This window comes from Periplaneta americana, chromosome 13 (genome assembly GCF_040183065.1).
Source record: "Periplaneta americana isolate PAMFEO1 chromosome 13, P.americana_PAMFEO1_priV1, whole genome shotgun sequence".
Lineage (NCBI taxonomy): Eukaryota > Metazoa > Arthropoda > Insecta > Blattodea > Blattidae > Periplaneta > Periplaneta americana.
The window spans coordinates 36,563,716-36,589,717 of NC_091129.1; the positions used below are offsets into that span (position 1 = coordinate 36,563,716).

General features: G+C 35.6%; 1 protein-coding gene across 1 annotated transcript in view; it reads right to left on the reverse strand.

Annotated features, from left to right (window-relative positions):
- LOC138711797 (alpha-tocopherol transfer protein-like) overlaps positions 1-26,002 on the reverse strand; it is a 77,568-nt gene that overhangs the window by 2,859 nt on the left and 48,707 nt on the right. Inside the window, exons 5-6 of the mRNA XM_069843030.1 lie at positions 9,123-9,233; positions 6,127-6,232 (exon numbers count right to left, since the gene is read on the reverse strand). Coding sequence (XP_069699131.1) covers positions 6,127-6,232; positions 9,123-9,233 — 217 coding nt within the window. The remainder of the gene's footprint in view (positions 1-6,126; positions 6,233-9,122; positions 9,234-26,002) is intronic.

Genomic DNA, 26,002 nt, shown 5'->3' on the forward strand with positions numbered 1-26,002 from the left:
GAAACACTTTCCATTTTTGTACGCAATTTTCCTCCCACATCTCCAGGCGCTTCCTTGATTTATTGTTTGAACTCTTTTTAATGTAAACCAAATCACGGGGGATGGAGGATTCTTCGAGTAACTGTTTTGCCGAAGTAACACAAGTAGCATCCTCGGGTAGATTTCCTCATGAATTTCTGGATTTTTGAGATATAGTCAATATAGATCTCTGCTGCTTTTAACCATGTACCCCTACAGGTAAAAATGGGTAATGTGGCTGAGGAATATCTGGGGGAGTTTCTCAGAAAGCATGTATCCTTTACGGTGCCTTAAAGGAAACTTCCTTCACAGTAGAGATAAATAGGGGAGAGTTGGTCAAAACAGGATACTTAACACGGAATCTTGTATATTTCCTGTTGAAGTGATAGGAAACAATTCAAGTGTTACTTATGAATCCACTATTCTATGTACTTTCATAATACATTTTGATTTTCACTTCTAATGATATAGCTAAACTGGGAAAACAATTTTCTTGGAAAGTGCGCAAGTATCCCGTTTTGGCCGACTAGTTGGGTAAAACAGGATACTTATTTAAAATAAAGCAAATATTGTTAAGGAACTGAAAAAAATAATGTGTGTGTTCTTATTATAATGCATAATAAACACACCAAAAATGTTTTGCATCAGCTGTCAACCAGATCTTCATTAAAAGACAAAAAGAAGGGAAGCTAAGGAATGAAAATGTATTTATTTTTAACATTTGTTGACAAAAAATAACAGTTGTTGACAAAATTATAGCAATGGTGTGGATGGCCAAATGGAAATTGAGTATTGGCTGGAGTATCAAATCTCTATCCTAGCAACTTCAATAGAGAGTAGTGCTTCCTCTTGCATTGATAATGCTTGGACTCTTCGTGGCATACTCTATCACCACATTTATCAACTGTTGATCCATTCTGTCCCATTCTTCAATAGCAAATCTGCATAGGTCTTCGAGATTGCGTGAGGAGTCAAGGCGCGCAAGGATGGCTCTCTTTAGTTAACCCAGACATGCTCAATTGGATTCATGTCTGGAGAACATGCGGGCCATTCAAACCTGGCAATTCCTTCACGATTATGAAAGTCATTGACAACAGCCGCACGACGGATTCTGGAATTATCGTCCATAAACATGAATCCTGTTGCGAAGTGCTGATTAAACGGTGCTACTATGGCTTGAAGAATGTTGTCCCTATACTGTGGAGCCCTCAGTATTCCTTGGATCGACACCAATTTTGTCCGTGACCCCACATAATGCCACCCCAAAACATCACTGACCCACTACCTTACTGCATTTGATTTTAGGAGTGTCTGAGTCATGGAGCATTACCTGATTCTCTCCATACACGTTGTCGATGATTATCTGGCACAAGGCATATTCGGCATTCGTCCGTGAATAGAACTTTGTGCCAGTTTTGTACAGTCCAATGGTGATTATTTCTTGCCCAGGTGTAACGTGCCTCGGTGTAAGAGTTGGGCCTCGCCATGAACGTCTGGAGTGCAGTCTGCTATCATATAATCGGTTTCATACAGTTTGACTGGATACGCGTCTCACTGTCGCAGTTTGAAAGTCATTGTTAATCATGCCAGCAGTATTCTCAGCGTTTCTCATGGCAATAATTCGCAGATGTCGACCATCACATTCTGTTGTTGCCCGGGGACGACCACTACGAGGCATTTCGTCGACAATACCTGGTTTTCGGAAGCGATTCCAGGTTCGTACCACATCACTCTGGTTCAATTCTAAGTGGCTCGCTACTTGCCTTGAAGACAGTCCTTTCTGACATGGAGAAACAGTCCTCACACTGTTGAAGTTCGTAATTGACCGCCTTGCCATTGTTCAACCTCTTTAGAATGAAATAAAACTGTTTTACCCTGGGTTATTCACTGAGAGATGAGATTTCTTGCACTTCTGTTTAGATCTGTTTACTTTTTCAGTCGGATTCTAGGGTAGACTTCTACTGTTTCTCAACATTGTTTACGTTTTTTAGACAGTTAAAAGGATAGCTTTCAAATGTTTTTATGGATATTTCTCGAAGTGGAGCGTAAATACCACTTGTACAGGTGATGCAAAACTTTTTTGATGTATTAGTAGTACTAAAATATGTATGTGGACTTAAACGAAGAATATCAAATTATTATACATAATATCTATCCTGTTTGTTGACATTGATTCATAGTCCTTTTGCAGAATTTTTCATTTACAAAAGTTACAGTAGAATTATTCGCAGTCTTCCGATTCTATACTAATGCACGCCTTATGAGCCCATTCTTGGCATTGAGTACACTTATTTCATCATCCCTCTTCAGATTTTGAATTAGGGAATTCGTCGTTGTCTTCATCCTCTACTTCCTAACTACCGTCACTGTTGGTTGTCATAGCGAGAACATATTCAATTCAGAATTTAAAGTGAAATCCCACATATGCAATGCAAGTTGGGTAAAACGGGATACTATCCCGTTTTGCCAAACCATAGGGTATCCTGTTTTGTCCGACTAGGAGTTGTAAAGAAAAACATGGCGTCACAAAAAAACGGTAAATGCTACAGCGGTTTTTTTTTTACAAAGAATGAAAGACTAATAATGTTTTATTTATATAAGAGACTTACCTCTTCAACACTGCAAATTTAATCCCAGAATGTGCCAATTAAAATCAGTCGAAACAATTTAGTTAAGCAGCTGATTTTAAACTTTTCTCTACACAACAAAAATTAACGTGTTCGTTCTGCATGTGAGCTCTGCATAATGTCCCCTCCTTGTCTAAGAACAAAGTCCTCGCATCATTCGATAAGTTGCAGCACTTTCCAACGAAATAAGTCGGGTATCCCGTTTTATCATACCATCCTGTTTTATCCAACTCTCCCCTACTTTGTTTTCGTCAACATTATTTGAATATAGTACTTTCAGTCCATTGTTGACCAATTGTGCTATTGTTTCCTGGTTTGTCTAAGGCAGTTGTTTTGTGCATATCAAGTAAGCTCGGAATGGCACATCAGGATTCGATTTTCCGACAACTAAATTCGCAATGTGTCGACCAAGGTCGTCAGTCGTTTCCTCACATGATATCGAGATATGCGAATCTCCATTATCTTTTCCAATTATGTTCATTGGGCCATTGTAATTTCAATCCAATTAAATTTTGCGCACCGTTGACTTAGAAAGGATTAATTTTTGGCAGTATTTTTCAAGAAAGCCTTTAAACGTTAGATTTTCTAGTTTCCGAAATGGAATGCTAGCTGCCACAACTGTATCACATAATTGTTTATAAAACTGATTCTTTTTGTTGGATTCTTCAGATGATAGCTATATTGGGATTGCTTACGTTTAGATTTGTGTTTGGAATTAGAGAACTATTTTGTAAAAAAAACAGCGTTAATTAATAATAATAATAATAATAATAATAATAATAATAATAATAATAATAATATTAATAATAATAATAATAGTTAGTTAGTTAGTAGTTAGTTAGGTAGTTAGTTAGTGGGGTTTAAAGAGGGCGCGTCAGCTACTATGGCTATTTGCGCCCTTATCTAAATTATGTCATTAAACACGAACACAATACAATAACCAAAATGCTTAAAAGAACAAAAAAGCGTTGTCACGGTTAAAACGAGGCAAAAAAATGCAGTTTGAACAAGGTGAAGCATAAAAAGCATAAAAGTGAGAAGTTCTCAGACCCTAAGTAGTATTTAAAAAGAAACAACAAAACAATAAAACAAATGCCACCCGAAAGGTCCGAATGTTAAATTTGTTAAAATCATATACTAAAAAATGTAACTTCCATAATAATAATAATAATAATAATAATAATAATAATAATAATAATAATAATAAATAGTGATGTGTTTAATAACAGAATTTCACTTTGAAAATGTTCACGCTAAATAGAATGATAAAGAGAAAATGGAGTAATTGTGCAACAGAAGAAATTGTAGGAATAAGAAATCTTTCCCACGAAGTCAAATAACTCACGGCTTTTCGTGAATGGCACTATGATTATATACTCCAAGAACCGTGTATTCCATCGCTGTGGAGTAACGGTTAGCATGTATGGCCGTGAAATGAGTGGGCTCTGTTTCAATCATGGTTGGGACAAGTATCTTTGCTGACGTATTTTCCTCAACAAAATTAGGGGCAGATGTCGGGGTAACTAACGGCGCTAGATCCTGGACTCATTTATCTGGCATCATCATCTTCATTTCACTCGGATGCTAGAAAAAATAGCAGTTGTTAAAGCGTCATAAATAAACTAAAATAATGGAACCGTTTACGATTATTGGTGGTAAATGCAACTTTAAAATTGAGATTCGAAATAAAACATCGGCCCAAGTTTAGAAAACCAAATTTTAGAGAAGACTTTATTCGAATTGTTAATTTCTGGGTTGCATTTTATTAATGAGTTTTAGGTTATAGTTTTACACAGTCAAACTGCATTATAGCATCGAGTTGTGATGTTTGTGAGATTGATGGGTATTGAGTAATTAAGGATTATTTAAGCTTGACTTCAAACGTTGTTTTATTTTAGCTCTTCTTTGGTATAATGAATTAAAATTTGATTCATTAGAAATATATGAAAAGAGAGTAAATGCGCACAAACGTGCATAAGGTGAGTTAATCAGTCTGAGCAAAACTTATTAAGCGATGAATGTCTTTCAGCGTACTTTTCGACGTGGTATCGTTCACATGGGCTTTTGCTCAATTCGCACACGCAATCTTGGTTCGGCTCATGGAAACTCTTCGTGCTGCATACCTTGTGATGAAAACCATGGATTGCGTATCGTGTTAGGATGTGCCTCATCTCGTAGTTGGGTCGTGTCCACTCTCTCGTACACATAGCCTCTGTTGCGTAGAATTCGCTGCGGATGTCTTTCCTCTTCTCCTGCAGTCCTTGAAGCGTAGTCTCATATGCGCTGGTGCTCGGTAGTAGGCCTAGTAGCTGTCGTCTAATGTCTTCGATGAACAAAGTCTCTCTCATTAGGGCATACGTCATTCTCGATGGTGTCATTTTTCCAAATCCTAGCACTCTTCTCATGAAGCGTGCCTTCACTGTTTCTATTTGTGCCATGTCTCTGCTTGTAAATTTTTCCCAAATTATGTTCATTCCATATGTTGAAATATATTAAATTAACCAAAAATTCTCATACACAAACAAAAAGTCTGCATAACATTTATTTCAAGCAATAATAGAAAATTAGTCTGTATCTAAATATCGATTGTAAGGAAATTTCATAACATCATAAAGTACTCCAGTGATCCAAGTCGTTTGCCTTGCGTTGGTGAAAATTGTTCCTCTTTTTCAAAATTTCAAGAGCTGGGTTCTTTCCAACTAAGATTTTGGTATCCGACTATTCACGTTCTCCACAGACAAAAGATTTTGAACGAGAAGTATAATCAAAATTATTGTGGAAAACAAAAGAAACGAATTATATTCAAAGCCGGATGCTGCTCTTTACTCAAGATATTGTTCTGCATGTTCTTGGTAGACGTTGTTCGATATAGTTTTGCTCCTCACCAAACTTTTTAAATATCTAACGCTTATTTTGTCTCCTTTCTGCAGGCTTATCACTTTCAGAGGAATTTCACTATCAGATTCACTCGAAACTACGTTCAGCTGGCGAGTGTCTTCCATTTTCTAGACTTGTCAACCCAGTGACTTCCCTGGAACACACGATCTCAAGTTGGCACTGTAGACAACGAAACAGGGACCGAAGCGAAAAACTTTGGACATTGTTACATAGAATCAAAAGTTAGAGACGTGACAAAAGTGTATAAACATAAGGACTTCGGCTATTTCTTGTCGGTGGAAGGTCATTCTGCCTTAGCAGTGCTAACGTCTGAAGTAATCTCAATTTCTTTAAAGAGGCGACAGCCATGTTGTATTATTTGCGACCTCAGGTGAATTCCTCCGGTTTCTTCTGCATTTTTGTTTTAATTTCATTCATTCATTAATTAATTCATTCATTCATTCATTCACTCATTCATTCATTCATGTGGATTCATACTACTGCCATGTCATCCGAATTTCTCAGAATATCTACATACATGTTACAACTATCAGTTTCGAAACTGCTTAGTACACTGACCATTTTGTGATTGTAGAATACTTACTCCAGTTCTCTTGCAATGAACCTCCTGTTCCACCCAGATCATCGGGAAGGCACATTCGCGGTACTTGTTTAGTGAAGTTTGTGAGATCTTTCCCATGAACATAAATCTGGAAATTGTAAGGGATATATGTTTTTAGTACTACTCTCAATGAGCTTGATTCATAATTATAAGATGGTTAAGGAACTACAACCAAGACCGGACTTTCCTTACCCAAGCTCTTTATGCCGTTTGTGAAATAGAGCTAGGCGTGATTTTCAAATTAATTATGGCATTCCGGCTTCTCAGTATAATCATTCCCGTTCTACTGTCCTGTTTCAAATTGGTGATTGAGGGTTTCTACTTGATCATCCTTTGAGTAATCGTGCCATGAGATTTTCGGCCAAGCTGACTTATCGACATAGAGGTCCGTATCGTGTTCTCTCTTTTCATTCTCCGGTTACGGTCTAGTTGGATGGCCCTCAAGCTAGTCTGTTCAGTGCACATGTCTCTCAGCTCAAGAAAACTTGTGCGCCACAGAATTGCCCTGTTGGTTAAAATGTACCACCGCCGTGTGGTCGCCGGGATAAGGGTAGCACCACCGTATCCATGCGTGAAGTAAAAGGCTGTCTAAAATGGACACCTTTTTCCTAGGGTTTTTTGTATAGTGTAAAGGTTAGTTTTTTTAAGGCCCAATTGTATAAAACTCCCTGACTAAAGATCAACTTTGATCGAAGATCGAAAAGTAAACCGAGTTCAGACACTTCTTCTATTGTATAAAACTTTTCTGCGATCAAATTACCTTGGTTCAAATGCAATCTAAGTTCACATGAAAAGGATTTGGCAACATCGCATAAACAGGTGAAATACGTGATGCGCGGACCATGTTATACAGGTTTGTTCAGTGTTGCCAATCTAGCAATTTTAACTCTTTTTCAACAACAATTTCTTTTAACTTTTATATTGCTTAAATAGGGATTTAGTGACCTTTTTAGCACCCCATAGTGACACAATTTAATCTTTCTTTGTTGATAATGAGAAATCTAGCGACTTTACAACTACTTTTTCGCGACTTTCCGTATTACACTCTGTTGGAGACACTGTTTTTTTTTTGCAATGTAAATAATGGCGGACAATAAGAAGAAGGTTGACTGTTCTCCAAGTTTTATCATGTTATGGTGTTTGATACTGCTAAACATAATAAAGCTATATAAAATGACAATTTTCGTTTAGTAATACAGTTAATTAATTGAACATTTATGAATGTACCTATCATATCCATTAATAATTAATGGTTGTTAAAAACATAATATAATTATAGGTTATGTTATTTGATATTGCTGAACACGATAGCGCCTTATAAAATATAAGAATGTTTGTGTATTAAGGCAAGAAATTGAAAGAAATATATATGTACCTAATATATCTATTAATATTAAAATAATGGATATTTTATTTGTACAATCTGTCACTCGTATATTTCAAACAGAAAAGAAATAACTGAACTTGGATCATCTAACTTAATCGGAGAAATTTCTTCAGTCAAAGTTGACTTTAGTTTGAGACAAATTAATCTCAGATTAGACTTTATACAACACAAAATTCCAAGTTCAGCTGAAACAAGGATCAATTTAACCTCTGATCTAAGATTAAATGGTTTATACAATCGGGCCTAAGTGTATTGTATTATCGGATTCGTCGTTCGGGATGTTTGATAGTGGCATACGGCGTTCCGATAGTGTGGCGTCTGTGTATTGATCTGTGTTTATTGTTTGTGTTTTTAGGTGCTACCGGATTCACGGTACTGGTACTCTGGGAGGGACTACAGACTTCCGGTATTGTGGGCTGTTTGGGTACCCTTTTGGGGATCCCCCGTGTGGTCGCCGCGGTAAGAATAGTGCCACCGTAGTCCATAGTCCATGCGTCAAGTGGAAAGCTCTTTAAAATGGACATTTTTACTAGGGTGCTAGTTTTGGAGCTGCGAGGAGCGTAGTGATATCCGAACAAGTGTTGGTTTTTGCTATCCTTCCTAAATTGTGACTTGGGCCGAAAAAAGAGGCTGTTTAAATTTTTCATACTCATTTGGTGAATAATTCTATATGTAAAGTGGAGTCACCTAATGTATAGCGAATGGGAGTGAGTGGTTTAAATCCCTTAGTTCTTGTTCTGCCTTTTTGTGGCAGTTGATTTTTTTTATATATACGTACATGTTTTACTTTAATTTCGACCCTCTGTGCGGGCATGGTACTGTTCTCCAACCAGGAGAAAAACCGTGAAAGGAATGTGCTTACTATTGCGTCATCTATTGGGGCGAAGTAGATAGATAATATTAGAGTTATAACGTCAGTTTAAAAATCATGCGCTCTCCTGCACATGTTATTTCCTGTATGGAGGGATTAAAATACCAGGAGATTAATCGTGATCTAATTTTGTAACTAGGGTAGTATAAAAATGTGTATATCAGTGTCATTGTTTGTGCTGTGAGAGCTAGCCAATAGAGATACGAGTACCCATGTGTGTGATCTTATGACATCTTATGTCATCAACATTAATTCACAGCATCACCCCGCTCCCTTTCATTCCCTGGAGACTTTCTCGTGGTTGGAGTACAGTATATAATGGTATTTTAATGCCTTGGTTGGGACTTGTATTGTAATGTATGTGTACGTGTGTATATTTAAGTGTTTTCGTTATATTGTTTTTCTCTTCTTTTAGACTTAAGTAATAATTTTTACCTATATTAATAAATTTTTATTGTGCAGGTGAAGGGTAATTTTTATTCATTTACCTGTTATCCAGCAAGGTTTCTCCGACCATTATTCATGGTTTAGGGACCTTTATTTTGAGGAATGGGACCCAATACGTCTCAGTGTTTCTCAATATTACTAACCAAATTTACGTACCTTGGTATACATTCCAAGCTTCAATTTAATGTAAATTTGGCTTTTACTGCATCTTAAGCGATATAATTATTAAGTAATATTAATTTTAATACTTACGTTTCGAAAGAAAATACGTACCCTTGAAGTGAGTTTGGAGCTTAAAACAGTTTTTATTATCCATATCAGGACGTCAGCACAAGAAGGAGCATTAATGATGTGAAATGCTTTTAATCGAGTGTTAAACGCTTTCTGAAAAAGAAAATTAAATCAAGCTCTTTGTATTTGTTGTGTAAGCAAGCAGTGACTATATTAGTAACTGCACATGGTAATTTCAGGAAACATCTTCAACAAATCATTTCATATAGAGATAATTCCATCTTATACGTCTACATATTGTAGTATACTTTTTGAGGTTTGGATTTCTGAAGCCATACACTTGGAAACTTATTGGAGTCTATTCTTCCTTGAAAATGAAGAAAACAGTGATACTAAATTCTATTACATGATAAATTGACAGTAACATGTAAACAAGAAGATTATAATCTTGCGTACGTAAGAACTTAGAAACAATATAACCTCATTAATAATCTTACTCTGAATCTGATACCTTATAATTCCGATTTGCAACATATTTCCTTGCATCCAAGTAATATGGAATATGTAACATAAAACCAAATAAATAATAGCCTAGATCATATATACTAACAGATAACTCCTTTATATAGACTTTCGAGTTAGCAGTTGGAGGCCGGCTTGATGTAGTTCAATAATCGTTAACAGATGGCACAATGACCAACACCATCACGAGACACGAACTCTGAACCGGTCTGGTCGGTCTAAATCGATTATTTCTTGCTTACGAGATTATCTCGTATGTACTGTCGACAACTGATGACCATGGATAAATATTATTGGCCTATATGACCTTGGAAAGTTCGGAACGATGCAGCTAAATATAGTTGTCACGTGGGCGAAGCGAAAAGATAAGATAAGTACGCCTTTGCATTGAATAGAATACAATACAGTCTCTCGGCGCAAAGCCAATCTACCTATATAGAATATAGAATATGTAGACCATGTTATAAAGTTATCCGTCGGCTAAATTATGATTCGTTATCTCTTCTGTTTTTATATATTTGTCGTGAATATTATTTATATTATCAACTGAGTGTATAACATAATTTATCCGTTAATTGATATTTTACTAATGATAAATCCAAAGAACAATGGGAAATAAGGGACCAAACACTGAAAAATAAATAAAATAAGAGAATTTGACGTTCATAATTATAATGTTGTCGGAGTTTCGTTATACTTTACTTTGAATTATTTTAACTTGAACCACAAATACGTATGAAAATTAATGTTAACATCACCTATTTAGTTATGATAGTAGTATATTAGAAAATTTGTGCATATAGCCTGATTACAATATATAAGTAATACTATCCTAACCTAAGCAATAGTAGTCTTGTTTATTTCATACATGTTCGTATAATTATACAAAAACAAGAATAATCTAGTTTGCAGCCTGTGATGTCTCTTTTGCAGTATTATATAATATACATATTACGATATTTACTAGGTACTTTAACAGTATATAGTTAATAATATTATAAAATATACAGGCCTAATCCATTACCAAGAAATACCCCTTCCCTCACATTTTCAATACTGTTTACCTCAAAAGGCCTTCACATCTTATTAGACACTGGATTAAAATAGTCATGTTGATGTAGGCCTACAACATTACATTTTTTTGTCACTACTCCTGATCCCATTCTAACAGTTTCCGGTTTTGTAATTTGTAACAATACTAACAATACTGATGGTCATTCCATAGTGACACACATAACATTTTCGAAGTAACTATGATCTTCACAGTAGAGTCGGGCAAACAGCCTCTTACTCCCGCTCGTCTCGTAGGCGAGACTGGCTGGCCGATAACGCCAGTTCCGAGAATCGTATTCTCGAGATTGGCACTCTCGGGAACGAGGAATACCGGGTCCCGGCCTGTTATCGCACGGCCGACTTATCGTTACGAAATGCGTACACTGACTGCCGGCTTAATTGCCGCTCATCACTGCAATTCGTGACTCTTTCTGAAATATTAATGTTCATGAAGTAATTTAAGAAGGCACAGCAGTGTGGTATGCAATAATGCAGCACATTATGATTGTCGACATTCTTACAGAAGTCACACTATTTTAATGAACTATTTATTGCCTTTCTGGAGAAGCAAAATAATGCAGCACTTTCAGCCGTTACCTAATCCTAAGCTAGTCTAAAACAATAACAAGTTATGGTTGGAGCTATGATATACTTTCTCGCTATCAGCATTTCGTTGACATTCCATATTTAATCATTCGATAGTGCTTTGTATACGCTATAGTAATGGATATCACACGACTGTATTATTATATTGCGCGTTCACATCTGGACGTTTCGTTGTTATGCAAGGGCATCTTCATCAGCGTGGGTAATTATTGCGCTGTGTTAGGACGAAATAAAATAATACTTATTTATATTATTATAAAGAACCAAAGACTCTGACAAAATATATTTTTGTTTCCCAACTGATAAAATGCTGAATGTGAAATGGAAACACTTTTGCAAGAGGAAGGACAGAATTACGAAATAGAGTAGATCCTTTCACAAATTGATCATAATTACTTTCAAATGCATTTTAAGGAACCCGGAGGTTCATTGCCGCTCTCACATAAGCCCGCCATCGGTCTCTATCCTGAGCAAGATTAATTCAGTCTCTACCATCATATCCATTTTTATATTATCTTCCCATCTACGTCTCTGCCTCTCCAAACGTCCTTTCCCTCCGGCCATCCAACTAACACTCTATATCCATTTCTGGATTCGCCCATACATGCTAGATGTTCTGCCCATTTCAAACCTCTGAATTTAATATTCCTAATTATGTCAGGTGATAGTACAATGCGTGCAGTTCTGCGTTGTGCAACTTCCTCCATTCTCCATCCCTCTTAGCCCCAAATATCTTCCTAAGAATCTTATTCTCGAACACCCTTAACCTCTGTTCCTCTCTCAAAGTGAGAGTTCAAATTTCACAACCATACAGAACAACCGGTAATGTAACTGTTTTATAAATTCTAACTTTCAAGTTTTTTGAGAGCAGGCTGGGTGACTAAAGCTTCTCAACCGAATAATAACAGGCATTTCCCCCCATATTTATTCTGCGTTTCCTCCTGAGTGTCATTTATATTTGCTTTATCATAACAACAGAGAATAAAAGAGGGTTATTATTATTATTATTATTATTATTATTATTATTATTAAATTAGTTACTTTACGACGCTTTATCAACTGCTATAGCTATCTAGCGTCTGAATGAGATGATAATGCCAGCGAAATGAGTACAGGGTCCAGCGCTGAAAGTTACCCAGCATTTGCTCTCAATGGGTTGAGGCGAGAAACCTCAGCCAGGTAAAGGCTGGTTCACAATAAACCGGGAACGGAAACGACAACGAGAAATAATCTATACCAATAATAAATCTGTAAGCGAAATTTTTCTGGTAATTTTCGCTTTTCCAAAAATAATTGGTTTTAACATATATAATTAATTAATCATCCTGAAATCGAAAATCGCTTTTTTGAAATTTTTGCTTGTATGTCTGTCTGTCTGTCTGGATGTTTGTTACCTTTTCACGCGATAATGGCTGAACGGATTTCGATGAAAATTGGAACATCAATTAAGTTCGTTGTAACTTAGATTTTAGGCTATATGGAATTCAAAATGCTTTATTTAAAAGGGGGGTTATAAGGGGGCCTGAATTAAATAAACCGAAATATCTCGCTTATTATTGATTTTTGTGAAAAATGTTACATAACAAACATTTCTTTAAAAATGATTTCCGATAAGTTTTATTCCAGACAAAATTTTGATAGGACTGATATTTAAGTCTGTCTGTCTGTCTGGATGTTTGTTACCTTTTCACGCGATAGTGGCTGAACGGATTTCAGTGAAAATTGGAATATAAATTAAGTTCGTTATAACTTAGATTTTAGGCTATGTAGCATTCAAAATACTTTATTTAAAGGGGCGGTTGTAAGGGGGCCTGAATTAAATAAACCGAAATATCTCGCTTATTATTGATTTTTGTGAAAAATGTTACATAACAGAAGTTTCTTCAAAAATGATTTTCGATAAGTTTTATTCCAGGAAAAATTTTGATAGGACTGATATTTAAGGATATAAAAGAGTTTTAAAATAACAATACAATACATTTCCACCGCCGCCTCAGATTATAGTGTCGTTGTTCCGTAACTGCTATGTGCAAAATATTAAATTTTTTAGTAGGAAGAAAAACAAATTTATTCGTTCTATGGCAGTAGTGCATAGGAGATCGTGAATTCTTACATTTTTACACAATCATCTCTATTAATTTGGAGTGATTTATTAAAGGATGCATTCAAGACTAATTTAGAAAAATGTTAAACGAGTTATATTTGCACCAAATGAGTGGTCTCTGGACCAATATGATAGCATTTTAATTATTTAAATACAATTTAAATTAAGTAACATATTAAACGATTTATTCTTCTATCAAACACGAATGTTCCCTGGACCCAATGTTCTATTTTAATTATGTAATTACTTTATATTTATTTGTAATAAGTGCAGCGGAGCGCACGGGTACGGCTAGTGTTAAAATAAATGTATTTAAATGTGAACATTCACAATTAACGAGAAGATTGCCGGAGCCCGGAAACGGGAACGTGAAAGTTAATTGTGAATGCTCACATTTAAATGTATTTATTTTAACAATATTTCCGTTATCGTTGTCGTTTCCGTTCTCGGTTTATTGTGAACCAGTCTTAACTTGTCCCAACCAAGATTCGAACCGGAAGCCGATCGTTTCACAGTCAGGTGTGCTAACCGTTACTCTACAGCGATTATTATTATTATTATTATTATTATTATTATTATTATTATTATTAGGATGATTAAGATTATGATTATCAGGATTATTATGATGGTTATTATTTATTACTGTCTTGTAAGTTATCATTAGGTACACGTATTAGAAATCTGATTAATTCTTAATTTGTTATTCTCGTTCCTATAACATAGGATAATTATTGTAAATCATATAGGGCTATATAATTTTATATTGTAACATGGCTAGAATACAATAATGATTGTTCTGTAACAATAATTTATAACGTGCACACCAATAGAAAGTGTAGTTTTCTATAGTATAGGCTGGTTCACAATAAAGCGGGAACGGAAACGAGAACGGAAATAATGTTAAAATAAATGTACAGTATTTAAATGTGAGCATTCAGAATAATTAATTGTGAATGCTTACCTTTAAATACATTTATTTTAAAAATATTTCCGTTCTAGTTCTCGTTGCCGTTTCCGTTCTCGGTTTATTGTGAACCAGCTTTTAATATTTTCATGTTCCACATCATTGTGTTACAAACAATTTTTTTATTTAGTTGCTATAAAAGATAGCCTAATTGCTATAAAGTGTAAACCATCTTGGACTATATAGCCTCATTTTCAACTACCTTCATTAAAATACCAATTAATACTATCCATACAATAACGAGTTTTCATGCGTTGAAGGGTTCCGTACAAATTTTACGGAACAAACGTTTGAGTCATGAGTCCCGCGCTAACAGGTTAACTCGCCGTTATTCGAGAACCAGTAAAAATTTTGAGTGGCCATCACTTTTAAAAGTAATTTCCATCCTTTCTCAACATTTCTCTCGCTTTGACCCCCCATCTAACGTGAAAAACAAAAAAGTTTGCCGCTTACCAGAGGTGAAGTCTGAACAGATCAATCTCCATCGAAGTTAATATTTTTTTTTTTTTCACTTTCCAAAAACGATTTTCAGTTCGATTTGTTTTTCAATGCTTTCCTTATACATTGAGCTATCAATCCAAAAAATTACAGCGCGATTGATTAAGTATTATAGGAGCTACGACGTGATATATATTTAAAGAACCGGGAAATGTATAAGCCAATGCTTCCTATAGGAGCACGGCCCGAGCGATACTGCTTTCTTATCAGTACTACAGTCTCACCTAGACCTCCGAGACTGTCGGGAGTGAACTAGTATCGGTAATCTCGGGACCAAGAGAATCTCGTGTTCTCTATCAATGAGTCATTTGGCTGCGTTAGGTACTCGCGCACTGGGCGAGACTGCGGTGATTACGCAACCGAGAACGGGCGACTCTACTTCACAGGATATTTAATTAAATACTTAAGAGTTTATGAAAGAGACATCACTGTCTTTTAACATAAGCATTCCAAAATATAAACAGAAAATCTTAATGAAAAGGAATAATTAATCATGTAAAAAATATGAAATATTATATGGTGTGACGAACATTTTCTTGCCACTTAATTTATTATCAAAATGGAAAATGTTCATATTGTTGTGCCAAATGACATGAATAGTTGTTTTCCAAAGAATTAAGACACTTGTGTAGTACATGTAACTGCTGACATACTTTAATGAAAAAAAAAAAACAGTGCCATTAACAAATAAAATGTTACGAATTATATTGTGACACACGAACATTTCTGCCAAGTTGATTACTATTTTTTTCCGATGCATGTCGAGATTTATACACAGTGCCACAGTTCTTATTATACAAAGCAACACTTGATTACACTAAAATTAACATTGAGATTTAAAATGTCCTTGGTTATTTACAACCATATGTGGTGATATCTCCTGTGTAATATCATGTGATGAATACACCAATATAGGCTATCTACTTTTCCTCCCATTTGTAGTACTTTCCTTTCTTGAACATCACGGAAACTTTAAATTCGCCACCACAAGCTTTTGTAACTTCCTCTGCTTATCTGACGTCTTTTTTTAAATTGATTATTTAACGATGTTGTATCAACTACTAGGTTATTTAGCGTCGATGGAATTGGTGATAGTGAAATGATATTTGGCGAGATGAGGTTGAGGATTTGCCATAGATTACATGACATTCGCCTTACAATTGGGGAAAACCTCGGAAAAAACCTCAACCAGGTAACTTGCCCCAATCAGGATTTGAACCGGGGGCCCACTCATTTCTCGGTAAGATGTGCCTACCATTACTCCACAGCAGTGGACCGAGCATGGGTTATGTACATTAATTCTTTTGACTTTCGGTTAGCTTTCTTAAGAATACGCATAAAGAAATGTAAGTTAGTGCTTTCCAGGCTATCCTTGTAATATTAATGACTTATTTCAACCAGTTTGTTACTAAAATATATACAGTACCTAAGTGTTTACTTGTGACACTGGTGATCCATTTAATTGGTATATGAGACGAATTTAATTTTGCGTTTTACAGAAGGATACATATTGATTTACTTTTGCTCACATTGATTTTAATTTTATTTGTTGTAGTCCAGTTTTCAATAACGTCAAGCTAGTTTTGCAAGGCGGTGATATGAGATTTATCATTAATTTTTTCTATATATTATACAGCCATCCACGAATAACCTTGCCTGAGAAGTGGCATTTCTATTCAAATCCTACAATAATTTTCAGTAAATATTTTGCACCGAGAAGCTATTATACATTTAATTTTACTTCTGAGACCAGTGAAATATATGCCAATTTTATTAGAAAGGTGCATGTATAATTATCCAATAGTATGATGTTATCTGCAACAAAAACTAAAGGGCATGAAAGAAAAGAAGAAAACATTAATGCTGTGGTTCTTAGAGTTCCATTAGAGTTACACGTTCATTGTCCACTGAAAGTTGTATTTCTCTATTGAAGTGTAAAAGAGAAACTCTCATAAATTATGTCAGAAACAAAGAAAGGCACCACCCAAATATGTAGGATAATTAATTTCATAATGTTATTACCGGGACTTGAAAAAAGCAATCACATGTAATGGGTGGGGAAAAAATACTTTTTAATCGCGCTTCTATAGTTCGACAATGCTGACTATTCAGAGTTTTGCCTGACAGGTGAGCTACCATAAATTCCTTGAAGTCCTAGTTATTACTGAAGCCAAATGTGTGTCTATTGTCAAGAGTCCATTTTATTTATACTTGTTAAGACATCATTCATAGACTAGTTACCGCTTTCAGTTTTGATACTACATACATTGAAATTAATCTATTATTCGTCCTATTTATACATTTATATTGAATGATTCGGTCTATCTTCATAACACATCTCATCAACAATACTCGATAAAAAGAGTTGAATTAGCTTCCATGCTGCGTTGTATTTATTTTGTAATGTTCCTATAGCAGAAATATTAAATAGGAATTCCTTAAAACAGATTTATATTCACTCCTATGCCTTTATACACAATACAGTACATATATTGTATTTCTTAAGATTTGGTTACTTTATAAACAGTATGTTAGTGCAAGAACTCTTTTTTTCATATTTAATAATTCTGGCATGTGTCAATAAATATGCTTGAGACCTCTGTCTCTCTGAATTACTCTTTACTAACTGGAAACATATTCCAAATTTATATTTAAAAAAAAATATTAAAATATCCTCACAATTTAGAGCATAACAATTCCCGAAATAGTCATCCTACATTAAATTATTAAGGTAAAAATGATTCAATCTATCGCTTGTAACAATACCTTTATGGTCCTAATAAATTAAGAAATAATTTACATCCAACAGATTTATTTTAAAATGGCCTGCAGTTATTATTTTGAATTTTATTGTACCTTAATAAATTGAGTTAAGGTACAATAAAATTTCATAAAGTTTCAAACAAAGTAATTCCATCTTTCCAACAGGGGGACAATAAATACTTAAAGTAATGCTAAACTCGAAAAACTTATTGATGCAACTTAATTTCATATTCTGTACCTCTAACACCAAAAAAAAGTGTCCTATTGTTCATACTGATTCAAGATGAATAGTTTCTTAGTGTTTGTCCATTCCACTTTTTTTTATTGTGCTTCCCATTTCTATTTCTCTCATTTTAGTAGGTACTTCACATGTAGTATATGTTTTACTTCAATACATATAATGACCATGAAGATATTTGGATATGTCTTACAAAATTCTTGCTGAAGACCATTGTGGTAACATTCTGCCGCATCTGTAGTTTGTACATTTCGAAATTTTCGTGCTTCAGCCCAGAATTCAGGCAGGGGGAAGGGAGGTTGATGTGCCAATGTAGTTTCCCAGAATATAATAATATTCAAAACATTCTCTAATAGGAGGGGCCTCTGATATTAGCTCTGCAAAAAATCTGATACCGGTACTTCTGTTGCTGGTAAATAAGAAAGAACTAAATATAAACATTTTTAACCACTTTCGAATTTCAGGTGCTTTGTGTCTCAGCTGCTGGTTTGATATACTGATTGTTTCCTTTAATTTTCCAGAGCAAAACTGTCCTAAGCGAAATTTACGCTCTGTAATTTTAACACTGGGAACATTTATTTTGGCAGCATTGTGTGATGCAATTTCATAATATAACAAGAGCTTTGAAATGATTAACTGCTAACTACTTACCTGGGTGAAAGCACCGAAGTGGTTCCTGTGATTTCTGAAGTGAAAACCGTTCAATTTATAAGGAATTTTTTTTGTGGAGATGCAGTTGATTGTATATGCAAGCCTAGATCATATATTGTAAAAGTGCCTAAACTAACTGACCCCAGTGCTGTCATGGAGGCCACACGAGGCCAGATATCGTATGGAACCTACAATTTTTTTTAATTAATCATATGGGGAAATGAAAATTTTGTCTGTAAGGAGCCATACGGCATATGGGTGCCTAAGTTTTGTATGTGGAGATCTATACAGATCTTAGATCATCTCTTGCTGTTCCTACTGTACCTACCGGTATTTTGTTTGATTTTCATAAACAAAAATTATCCACCTCTTCAGCACTGGAATCCAGAATTATATAAAATAATGGTTGAAAAACAAGAAGTGCTGCAAATATACACTCCAAGATTCATTGAGACAAGTGTGCATCAATGGTGGTGCTACATGGTGTATTCTTTAAATCAAACTTGTACAATTAAATTGTAAAGCAAAGCAATTTTACTTCTTCTTTAATATTAAAAAAATAATAATTAAATGACAATTGGAGAGATAGAAAGAGGAGAGTGAAATATATTTCAAGGGAGAAAACAAGGGGTGGGGTGCATGGCCAAGAAAAAAATTACCATGACAGCACTGACCAAACCTAACCTGTTACTGGCTCATGTATGCAACGTGAAGAAGCTGAGTATGAAGGAAACTACCTCAGCGCTAGTTTAACTCTTATAGATGAACTATATATATATAAAGAACTTCAAGTGTCAATATTGTCTCAAAGGTTTCTGTGTAACAAACTTCATTTAGAAATGTCCATCTGCGATTATGTTAACTGCAGAAAAGGAAGAAATATTGTCGTAAAATGAAGTTACTCAAATTTCCAATTAAGGACAAGGAAAGGCTACAAAAATTATTTTTGATTTCATCCTTATAAATTGAACGATTTTCACTTCAGAAATCACCGTAACTACCTCAGCACTAGTTTAAGTAATTTAAGGACCAGTATAAATGAAATTTGATTAAAGTGAGAAAGAAATTCGTAAGGGAGGCGGTCAGGAGGGATTGAGGTTGTCTACTAATTCGTTACAAACAATTATTATAGACTATTTCATTTGACTAACGATGATTTGTAGAGAGCAAAATACCTACAGTAGGGTAAAGATTCTAAATCAGTACGTTTATGAGAACGGATAATAAAGTGTCAGGAAAATAACAGAATTACTGTATATTGCAATTAACTCTGCATTGGCAGAGAAACCTCACAGGGTATCGTAAATCTGCTGAAAATTAGAAAATTGTATAAAAAAATGCATTCAGAGCGAATTTTCCAGCCTGATAATATCTCGCCCACGTTATGGACGTAATTCAATACCGTAAGACTGATATGAAACGAATACTAGAACAATTTGTTAACCAAAGACGATGTTCAGTAGTTATTTAACAACATGCAGAGCAAATAAAAACACAAACGCATATTCTAGCAATAGTTCAGATGAAAAGAAAATGATTAGTACGACCGCTTATTCGTAAAAAGAACATTGCCAGCTGTGTAGCCTACATGAAGCAATATATCAGGCCTACGTTAAGAACATGTTGAATTTAATGTGGACGAGAAACGTACAGTTATTATTTATCTGCTTCCATATCGCATCATATAATACACCTGTAAAATGAAAACATGTAGGCCTAGCAAAGAGGAAACATTTTTGGGGGGAGGGAGTTGTAATTCTTCCCCTTTCGGATAAATTTCAGAAAAGGGACACCTGCTTTTCCTTCATATTCAAAAATTGTAATCTTCTGCACACAAAATAAATTAGTGCCTTTTCGTGAGCATCATGATGTGCATTCAACAAACGCAGACAAATCTACTCTTTTTAGTACTTTGTGATAATTGTTGCTAGTGAGGTACTGTATACTGAAAATTAAAAACAATTAGATATCGTACATCAAATGATGACAGATTATATATTGAACGCATACAACATTATATCAGCCATGTACCAAAATGTCATCTATGTGTGTTTATGAATTTGGGTAAAACAAGCTTCTGTATGCTACAATTTAGCAACACATCAAAGTAACATAACCTCACATTACAATGAGAAAGAAATTTGGAGGTGGCATGACGTAAAAAAGTCATCCCACAGTCGTATTACTCTATGTACTTTTCAGGTACTCTGCCATCTAGTGTTGGTTATTGCAAGCTCATTTCTCGACACTAGCGACGCATAGCGTCCGTTATTTTCCAGTTGCGTCTAAATTTAATACAAGCTTGGTCAATCTGTTTTATATATGATCTAGGATAATAGTAACAATAATAAATAGATAAATAAATAAACAGACAAATAAATAAGTAAATAAATAGTTGGAAAATTCATAAAAAAATATGGGAATTGAAATATTGAATACAATAGAATAATCGAATAATAACAAGATGTGTACACATACCAAAAAATTAACATATTGGTTTCATAAATCAAACACAAACCTGTTATATGTCTCATACAGGTAAACATACTACAATTATTTTCACAAGTTCTCAACAGAAAATTATTTAATATTTTCCAAAATGTAGCCTATTTCACTGGTATCGAAGATAAAACGGATTTCGAAGCAGATCTATACAATAACCCTATCAATTTTTCATAACTTTATAAAGTATCATAAAATGTGATGCGAATGAGTCCCGAAACAGCTTACACATGAAAACATAAAAATGAGGCTTAGGATATGCAGTGGTGCAAGAATTATTATTTCGTTGAAGGGAAGAGTCTCGGAAGATAACTGTGATGTGTGATGAAACATGTTCCCGTGGGATAGAGTATGGAGTGAAGGCTTTCATTCACATCTGTGAAATAATTTAAAATATATGTATTCGCAGACGAAGTAATAATGACTGTTCTGTTTGGGGACGTCAGTCGACTGATATTTAGAAAACATTCATGCTACTGTGAATAGTAAGTATGAAGCTTATTTTCTAACAGACGCGAAGTCAGACGATGTCGAGTGCAAAGAAGAGAGATTCGTTTTCTTCAGGGTAGCCCTGGTCCTCACTATGCCCGTACCACCGTCTAATGCTGTAATGCTTGACAGCTTAGACTGGGAGATCATGCAGCATACCTCTCACTGCTCAGTTCTCTAACCATCATATTGTCATATAATTCTGTATTCTCAAAGGTGCTCTAATATATTTAAATTATTGAGAATGATCATGTCAAAACGGAAGTGCAAAATTTAAATTTGTTGTAGCGGCGAATCCAATAATGCCCGTTTCGTAATCATCAATCATTAATAAAGACTGTCAACACCTGTGGAGTAACGGTTAGCGCGTCTAGCCGCGAAACCAGGTGGCCCGGGTTCGATTCCCGGTCGGGACAAGTTACCTGGTTGAGGTTTTTTCCGGGGTTTTTCCTCAACCCAATATGGGCAAATGCTGGGTAACTTTTGTTGTTGGACCCCGGATTCATTTCACCGGCATTATCACCTTCATCTCATTCAGACGCTAAATAACCTAAGATGTTGATAAAGCGTCGTAAAATAACCAACTCAAAAAAATTAATAAAGACTCAACATTATTCATAAAAATTTGCATATCTTTTAGTGGATGTGTTCTTCTTCACGCTCGCCAGTTCTTTCATTGAAATTTTTGTGATTTATAAGTCAATATTATCTTTCAGTCCCTCAAAGCAATTGCACTACTCACTCGCAAATGTTGATCGCCTTCTTTTAGATCAAGAACTGGGGCATAGTGACAAGTTAAGGCCAGCGTTTGGTCACCCTGTGAAAAAAACAGATTAGCTGTGCTATGGGGTATACAGATGATAGCACATGCACAAGACACGTTCGGTATAGTCAGCGCAGAGACAATTGTCAAAGCTCACCGATAGTAACATGTTTAGGTGTTGATTATTAGTCTGAAACTGTTCCTTGTGTATCTATATAAGAAATTGAAACAAGAAACCACATCATATGTCATCGTAGGTCACCTGAATCGATTACAATCTTAGTAAAGCATACATAATATAGGTTTGGAAGTGTATCCTGAAAAGACAAAGTATGTGATTATGTCTCGTGACGAGAATATTGTACGAAATGGAAATATAAAAATTGGAAATGTTCTCCTTTGAAGAGGTGGAAAAATTCAAATACCTGGGAGCAAGCAACAGTAACACATTGATGGTACTCGGGAGGACATTAAACGTAAATGGGAGGATAATATTAAAATGGATTTGAAGGAGGTGGGACATGATGGTAGAGACTGGATTAATCTTACTCAGGATAGAGATCAATGGCGGGCTTATGTGAGGACGGCAATGAAACTCCGGGTTCCTTAAAAGCCAGTAAGTAAGTGAGTAAGTAAGTAAGTAAGTAAGTAAGTAAATAAGTAAGTAAGTAATACATAATATAGGTATTCATATATAAGTCTCGCCGTCCTCATTGAATAATCATTGACTATAAGTAACCATACTGTAAATATCTATTAATTTGAGAAAATTCGTTGCGCCACCGGGAATAGAACCCGGGACCTCTCAGCTCTGCGTGTCGAGCGCTCTTTCCATCTGAGCTATACCGGGACACGATCCACGGTGCCGGTCGAACTCTTCTTCCTTGTTACATCAATAGCCTACTACCTGCATTTTTAAGACATTCATGTCATGTATGCAGGAGCGGATATTTAATGATTCTATAGCCATTTTCGACAACAGTAAGTTTATGAATACTGTTAACATTGATATATGCATATACTCATTTATGAGGTCTCACCGTCCTCATTGAATAACCATTTACTATAAGTAGCCATATTTTAAATATCTATTAACTTGAGAAAAATTTGTTGCGGTATCGGGAATCGAACCCGGGACCTCTCAGCTCTGCGCGAGACCTCATATATGAATATATGGATATATCAATGTTAACAGTATTCATAAACTGTTGTATGCGTTCTTGCATACATGGCTTGAATGTCTTAAAAATACAAGTAGTATGCTATTGATTTTACAAAAGAGATCGATAAATATGCCTTCGTGACAATGAATGTTGCTTTAAGTAATGATTAATTAACATACTGTTGTGAACTGAAAGTGGACCGAATGTTCCGCACCCCAGGTAAGAGACTTTTGGTTATTAAGTAACGAAGTGTTAAAACGCTTTCAATTAAAAAAAATCTTTTCACGTGTATTGAATCTCGAAATTTAGACTCTGAAGATTACGAAAATAAAAAAAAAATTAATGTCTGACTTGCCTTTCAATGGTGAAAATGGGCAATGGTGCAGAGAGTGGAAGAAAAGCCATGCAATAATTTCAGACACCACTTCTTCACATGTGCTGACCACGCAATGCATCAATGTGGCGAATGGCAAAGATTCCAACTACTACCGTGACAAGTGTTGCTAACGTTAATATTATTAGAACAGCATGAAAGCACTCGTGTTTTAAACTATATATGTTTCCTTTCTTTCAATTATTATATCAATTTTACAAAGAGGATGGCATTTTCAAGAATATATGACAGACGACGGCTTGTGCATTTGCATGAGTTCGTATGATGTTGGTTTCAACAAATGATCACTGCAATGGATTAACTCTTTTCAAGTTAATTAGTTAGTGAGGTTTAAAAAGGGCGAGTCAGCTACTATGGCTATTTGCATCCTTATCTAAAATTCTTCAAAAACAAAAAATACAAACAATTCAAAAAAGTGAATGCTAATACAAACTAAAAAAAGTTGTCACATTAAAAACGAGGTAAACAAATGCTGTATTAACAAGGTGATTCGTAAAGAATCATAAAAATGAGGAATTTTCAGACACTACGTAGTGTATAAAAAGAGACGATAAAATAATAAATAAAACACCACAAAAGGAAAAATTATACTGCGGATTTCAAAACAATAAAATTTCATAAAATATTCGCATGTAGAAGGTACAAAATACAAAGTATGTGAAAACAAACACAAAACAACAATTGTAACCTCCAGATATAAGGGGCCCAGATGATAGGTAGAACGAGTAAAAAAAACACTAAATCGCCCTATAAAGACTTACTCGTATATAGGATAAAACCTAAAACAGCTTTAGCACAATTCAAATCATACCCAAGGGCGTCGCGTAGAGTCGGCAGAATTGCATATTGTCGAGGGACACGGTCATATTTCCTACAATGCAATAAAATATGTTCCACAGCAAGTGGAACACACCACATATGTTTAAAAAATACGGGGCAGAATTTCAAGTATGTATTTCCCACATGTAGACAATCAAAATAGTTCATTACAACATGTGTCCGGAAATGCTTCATTTCCGAGTTATGGCCTTCACAACATTGAAATTCACTGGAACGTTTTTCTTTCCGTTGTCATTACAGAAGATGTTCAACATGTCCACCTCCTGCTTGAATACAGACCTCACATCGATGTCTCATTGACCTGCGAACACGATCCCAAACTCCAGGAGTATTGCGTATGTCCTCAGAACATGCCACAAATCGACTCCGAAGGGATTCCAAATCAGGCACCGGAGACGAATACACCAATTATTTTAAATGGCCCCACAAGTAGAAATCGAGAGGGTTCAGATCAGGTGAGCATGGAGGCCAAGCAATTGGGTCACCTCTACCTATCCATCGATCAGGAAACCTTCGATCCAAGTACTGGCGAGCCGCACGACTGAAGTGTGCAGGAGCGCCATCATGCAAGAAGTGAATGTGTTGACGATTGATCAGTGGAGTGTCTTCTAAAACATGAGGAATGATGTTTGCCAGGAAGTTTGTGTACGTCTGTTTACTAGTACTTGGGGTCCAACTAATCAATCACCAATGATACCGGCCCACATGTTGAGGGAGAACCGCACCTGCTGATGAGATGGAACAGTTGCACGTGGGTTTTCATACATGCTGATTGTGGAAATTTGTTATGCCATCTCGTGTGAACTGTGCTTCATCTTTAAATAATACTAAGGCAGGAATATTCGGATTTACACCACACTGCTGCAAGAACCACTGACAGAACCTAACTCGTGCAGGGTAATCTGCTGGCGACAGGGCCTGTACACGTTGCAAATGATACAAATGATACAATTGATACTCTTTCAACAGTCTCCAGACAGTCGTATGAGGAACATTGACTTGCAACGCTACCCTTCGTGTGCTGATAGAAGGAGTCATGTTCACAGCCTCCAGAATCTTCTCCTGTACTTCTGGAGTTGTAGATCTTGGTCGTCCCCTTCCCAAACCAGGAGAGTTAAATTTTCCATACTCGCACAGACGGTAATGGAGACGTACAAATGTCTTCCGATCTGGACATTGTCGCTGTAGGTACCTCTCCTGGTACAAATGACGAGCCAGCGCAGCATTGCCGTCCGCCTTACCGTACATGAAGTGTATCTCTGCCAGCTCTTGATTTGAATACATGTCGCACAGTCTAACGCCTACACAACACTGAATGTAACCTTCGCTTCGGAATGAACTGTCAGAGTGCCCTCTTAATGTCTCCTTTGAC